Source organism: Crocodylus porosus, unplaced genomic scaffold (genome assembly GCF_001723895.1).
Source record: "Crocodylus porosus isolate Cpor-Errol unplaced genomic scaffold, CroPor_comp1, whole genome shotgun sequence".
In the NCBI taxonomy this organism is placed as follows: Eukaryota; Metazoa; Chordata; order Crocodylia; family Crocodylidae; genus Crocodylus; species Crocodylus porosus.
Window position 1 is genome coordinate 747778 of NW_017728919.1, and position 6000 is coordinate 753777.

Sequence of the window (6000 nt, forward strand, 5' to 3'; positions counted from 1 at the left end):
GTGCTATTATTCCCATTTTTATAACCTCCCTTAGACACTTCCTTCTTTGTTACCTCAATTCTCTGCCTCTACCTGCTCTATCTAGTAATTGCTGTAAATTTCTTTGCAAGCACTGCCATTTCTTAAGCTGCATTTTGATGCGTAAGCCTCAACTGAGAGGGTCAGAGCAACCAAGTGAGGAATGTACCTTAACTCCTATGCAACACCCCAACAAAATATTCTAGATGGAGACATGCTCTGAAAAAGTGCAGCAGCTTTGAGACAAACCTGCCATGTTTAGGAAAGCCAAGATGAGCTGGCCTGTGCAGTTTTGTGTGCTTCAGTTGGCAGAAAATTCAGCTAGAATTGATGACAGGCTACGCTTCAGAGACATCCTCCTGAAGTGGGATTTTTTTTAAAGCCTCTGATTTTTAGAGGGAGACTTGCCTGATTTATTCATTTCTGACAACATTAAAAATAACCCAACCAGCATCAGCTTTCCATGTCTATTGACCTCGTGTAAAATCATCTCCCACCGCTCTGGTACTGTCTCTTTAAAAATAAAACAGCTTGAGCAGCTCAGCTGTGAAGTGACTGTCTAATAATCTTACTAATAGGATATTTAATTAGGTGTGGGATTTTTTTTTTTTCTTTGAACCTCTTTCTCATCCCATCTTCCAATTATTTCTCCTGCAAGATAAATAGGGAGGGAGGAGGCTGCTGGGCTCTGACGTACACATGTTGGAATACAGAAGAGAAAATACCCACTGGAAGCAACCCAGGGGTGAAGAAAATCCCCTAAAGGCTACGTTCAGTATCAGTCTGATGAAATATTTGGTTGTAGCTGAGCCTTCCCTGTGTTATGGCATCCATTGGGGAAAGCAGTTTGCCAGCTTCATTGCTTCCTGGAATATGCAATGACTAAGATGCAGTAACCGGCTGTGGGCTAGATCCTCAAAGGGCCTTGAGCATTGTGATGTTCAGTATTGCAGTGTTTATATTTTAGGAGCCTGGCGCACAGTGGAGCCCACAGCCCTGCAGTAGGTGTTCTGGCTTCACATATAACGTATGGGAAGAGTCGTGCATCTCAACAGCCAGCACAGAGCCCAGGAGGCAGAGCTGAAGCCAAGGCCGCATCTTAAATCTTGCTCTTCTTTGGGGCTTGGGCACCTGTCTTCACTCAGGATTCATCGCGCCGGGCCCCTAAACCCTGTCCACCTCCTTTTGCACATGTAGACTCTGATGGCTTGGTTAAAAGCCTTTCCTTCACCCACAGGAAACAAGCATGTGCCACTGGCTCAGACCCCAAAGGAGCTTTTAATTGGTTATGGGGAAAGCAAAACCTGACTATTAAGCCTCTAGTCGGGGCAGGAGGGGTGCACATCAAGACTGGAACAAGCCTGTGGGTTCTTGGAGCAGCATGACAGCTGTGTTAATTGTTTCTGAGCAGGGGAGAGAGAGACCTATCGCTGTTCTCTTCTGGGGCAGGAATGACTGTGTCACTGGGAACTTCATGCCTCAATGAAGGGGGCAAGAGTCCTTTGCCATGAGGCGGTGCTTTGGAGGTGGATTTTAGGGCATGTGCACGCATGGAGTCAGCCTGTGGTGACAGAAATATATTCCCAGCAACTCCATCCAGCCTCTTGCACGTGCCCCTGTCCAGCAGGAACTGACCTTTGAGGTCTCTCTTTAATGGTGACAAAGGCATTCCCAGCTGTAGTTAGTCCTAGTGACTGTAGGGGAGCCACAGGTTAATTGTGGCTTTCTAGTCTCAGGAGAACCAACGTAAAATCCTGGTTTGCTTTGTCTTAACCCTTGAGCCTTCATGGCGTTGGCTGCTTTGATTTGTGCATGCAGATATTGGCAGCAGGTACTGAGGCACCTTTTAGCTGCAGGGGTTCTCTCAACGTCTTGAAGCAAGCTCTTGTTAACGATGCAGAGTGGCTCTGACATCCTACGTTGCCTTTACCATTAGCAGAGCGCTGTCGTCAGCCTCACTGGGCCTTTTTAAATCACCTTGGTAAGCAAGCTACCTTGCAATTTCCAAAGGGAAAGTAATTCCAGGTTCCCCCATCCGCCCACCCACCCTTTGCCTGTTCTCTGTATACAGTGCTCTTTTTGATCAGAGAGCCCTTCCTGGGCATAGCAAAAATTGTAATGGGATTGGCCACCCATCAGAACATTGTTTCAAATCCTGTTAGCTGACTGGGAGGCAGTAGAGTAGGTTTTCACAATACATCTTGCCCACCTCTGGAGAACTGAGAGGCTAGCATTTGTAGGGCTGGCAGGAGCTGCTAAGGTGTCGATGCCTTTCAGACTGTGTTCTGAGCCAGAATTCTTTATCCCTTAACGTCTCTTCCCTGGTCAGGCTTTCTGTGGCTTAAAGTAGCTGGAAAATCTCTTTTGCAAGGGATTTTTTGCAGCAGATGTGTGCTGGGTTGCTTCATGTGTGTGAAGGAACTTGCTCTGGGATGTGACAGCTGAAGGCTATTGTGTCCCCCCAGCAGTCCTGTAGGCTGGTCTCCTGTTCTTCACCTGGACTGTAGCAGTTGGCCACACTCATGTCCTATCCACAGTGCCGCAACAGTCTCATGTGCTCTGTATTGTACTTGAAAAGTCCTTTACCTCTCCCCCACCATAGCACTGACTGGGGGCTCCAGGCTGGCCCCCCTGCATTCAGTGGTGCCCTCAGCCCACTGCTACTCTGCTCCCTCAATTCTCTCTGCTCTCAACCCTTACCCATCACTGTCCTGGTGCTGCTTGACAGCTTCTGGCTTTCTGCTGAGAGCTATCCACAGTGCTGTTGAGCTGAGAGCTTGGACCTCTTCAGAGGCTGTGTTGCAATTACCAAGACTCTTGCTGGCTCCCTTCTTGTGGCTCTGAAAGGCTATAATTGTAAAGGCAGACAAGGTTCTTTGGGTAAATCTAATATCTTTTATTAAACCAACTCCAATTTTTCCAACTATGAGTTGGTTTAATAAAAGATATCAGATTTACCCAAAGAACCTTGTCTGCCTACATGCTTAGACCAACACAAATATAACCTATACCCCTATAATTGTAAAGGACCATTCCTGCAGTTTTACCTGCAAAGCCTTAATAATGAGGAAAGGGAAGACCATTACAGGTCCCATACCCGTGACTGCTGATATCCTCCTGATAACCAGGCCTATAATAATACATCATTCTGGATCTTCTCATTCTCTGCTCACATTTCTTTCCCTTGGACTTTTGAGAGAAGACAATCAGTGCTTCCAGTCATACTAAGGAAACCCATTTTCTCAGCCATGGCAACCTTTTTCTTGCCTTTTCTTTTCCTTCCAAAAGGCACTTGCCACAACTGTTTCCTCTCCCCTTATTTTATCCCTCTGCTGATTCCTGTTTGACTTCTGCATCCAGTTCCTCCTAGTCTTGATTCTTGGATGTTGTGATCTGATATTACTGCAAATTCCCTCCTTACCCCTTCTGCTCTGTTCTCCTACCCCACTCCCTTCTCCCTCTCATCCTCTTAGTGCTTGAATTCAATGTCCTCTCCAGTCCTACCTCCTCTATGCACTACTGCAAGGCTTGTCAGTTCTGGCCTCTGCTGTTTGGACTTTTACAAACCTGTTTAGAATCCTTCACCCACTAAAAGCCCTGGGGTAGCACCAGCTGCATCTCTATTGGGTGCCTGAAATGCTGATTTGAGCATCCTGGGGTTGAGTGTAATCTTCTTACGTCCCAATCTCTGTACAGCACCAAGCACACTGGTGTTTAGCAGGTCTGTCATTTCTGCAAGGTTTTTTGAGGAGTGCCTTTATCTTGCAGGCTGCTGAAATAGGTGCTGAAACAGTGAATTCATTAGTTCCTCTTCAGCCAGCTTTGCATCAACTCACTGTTTCTCCTTCTGTTGAGCAATGGTACTTTCCTAAGAATGAGAGATGGAATTTGTAGTTTAGTCTTCAGAGGATAAGGGTGTGGGGGTCTGTCTTTGAGAGATCCATTCCCTTCCTTGCTAGATAGTCTAAGCAAAAAGTAGTGGTGTAAGCACCCCCCCACACACGCGCACACACACCCCCTCAAGCCTCAATATTTCAGTAGCTGACAGGTGAATACAGGTGTTCCAGCTAAGAGAACAGGGCTGTGTTTAACAGCCTGCCACTATATATAACTATGCCCTAGATGTACTTCAGGGAAGGAAGCCTGTGCCTAGATTGCAGCTCCTGGTGTGCTGTGCCAATGTGTATACACCACAGAAAAAGCTGTGCCTCCCTGGGGTATGGGCTGAATACTATTCTCTGTGAAATGAGATGTCTCCTGGTGTTTTGGCTGGGGATATGGGGGTGAGTGTTTGGGTTTATGAGCCAGTGCTGGTTGATGGTGTGAAAGAAGGAAAGACTTATCTCCCCAACTCAGCAGTTGGGGAGACTTGAGGAACAGGCTTGTGTGAGTCTTTCTACCAGTTAGTGTCAGAGCTGGGGTGTTTGACCCTAAATTTTCTGACTTGGTTGATCCAAGCTGCTTATTTTGAGATGAGGAACTCAGGGAGGCCTTACTGCCAGAGGGTCTCCTGTAATGGAGGGGCTGGGGCTGGGAAGGGCTTGGCGCTTCCTGTCTCCACCTTGGTTGAGTGCCTGTGAATCACACCTGGATTTTTTTTCCTCCTTTTTCAGGGATGCTTGAATATGACCCAGCCAAGAGATTTTCAATACAGCAGATAAGGCAGCACAAGTGAGTGTTCAGCTTCTTCCTATTAGCCATTCTTTTTCTGCCCCTTATGCTAATGTACCTGTACTATTGCTCTGAACTTGTTTTTCCTTTTGACAGCAGACACATGGAAAACGCTAGCTCTTCTTCCTCCAGCTCTGCTGGAACTCGGGCAGCCTGAATGCAAATCTAGGTGGCTCTTTTATTTATTTATTTTTCTTTTCTTTTAAGCATCCGGCTGGAGCATTTGAATTGCCAACGGGTAAATAATGAATGGGCTGGGAATGTGTTCTGAGCGTGACTGGTTATGGATAATGAGATTGATGGTCCAGTAATGTATGGGAGTGGGGTGGGGGTATCTTGAAGCCGAGGCTATGAAAGGATGGATTGTCACTAGTGTGTTCTTTCTCCTTCTGGATGCTCAGTCTAATGGCAGAGGTGACCCTCCAGTATCTGCTCTCCATGAGGTTCCAGTGCAATGGGAGTATTTCTCTCTCCTCCTTTCTAACATGTCATTCTCCTCCCTCCCCCGCACCCTCACCCTTCATCTCTGCCATTGTCAAAAGGGAAGAAAAAAAGTCCCCGTTATCTCGGAGGTTTTTTAAGGCTCTGTTTGAACATGCTGCCTCTGAGCAGAGATTTCCTGGGCGGATAAAAGTACAAGAACAAAAAGCATCATGAGGATGCTTCTGCACGGAGGCTGCATTAGCTTATCTCGTGTTTGAATAGGAAGTGCTTCTGAGGACATGCAGAGCTGCCTGCTGGACTGCAGCTGCTCAGCAGAGCTCCTGCCCACAAGCTTGCCCAGAAAGCTTTTTTGGGAATCGAGTCAAAATGAGGCTCAGGTCCGGGAAGGTAATGGACACGCTTGGCTTCCAGTGCCTGCAGGCAGGAACAGCACTGCTTCCCCTTGTAGCATTTTCACAGAAGAGAGAATTGTAGCCCACATGCTCTGGGATCCCTGGTGAATATCATGGCATGGGAGGTGTCTGAATAACCACTGGATCATAACCAGGGAGGTTTAACTGCACTGGTACCCTATGGAGGTAAAGCTTCAGTACCAGCAAAGATCAAGACCTTTGCTCTGCCCTCTTTTGAAGATGACTCCTTTTAAAATATAGCTGCTGGGTTAGTTAAACTGCCATCCTAACCCTTTTAGTAGTGACATACTGTCTCATCTTTTCAAGGCCTCCATGTGCTGGCTGGGCAGAGAGATGGAGTATGTGCTTGCAATGGTGGAACCTCAGTGGAGGAGGGGGTTCCTGCTTATGCAGCATTTAAGCTTCTGGCTACCTGGCCTTTATAGCCCCATGTGAAGGCTGATTCTGGACCCCC

The 6000-nt window shown here is 47.1% G+C and overlaps 1 protein-coding gene across 1 annotated transcript in view; it reads left to right on the forward strand.

The window, feature by feature from the left end:
- STK11 (serine/threonine kinase 11) overlaps positions 1-6000 on the forward strand; it is a 64722-nt gene that overhangs the window by 38491 nt on the left and 20231 nt on the right. Inside the window, exon 8 of the mRNA XM_019538267.1 lies at positions 4632-4689. Coding sequence (XP_019393812.1) covers positions 4632-4689 — 58 coding nt within the window. The remainder of the gene's footprint in view (positions 1-4631; positions 4690-6000) is intronic.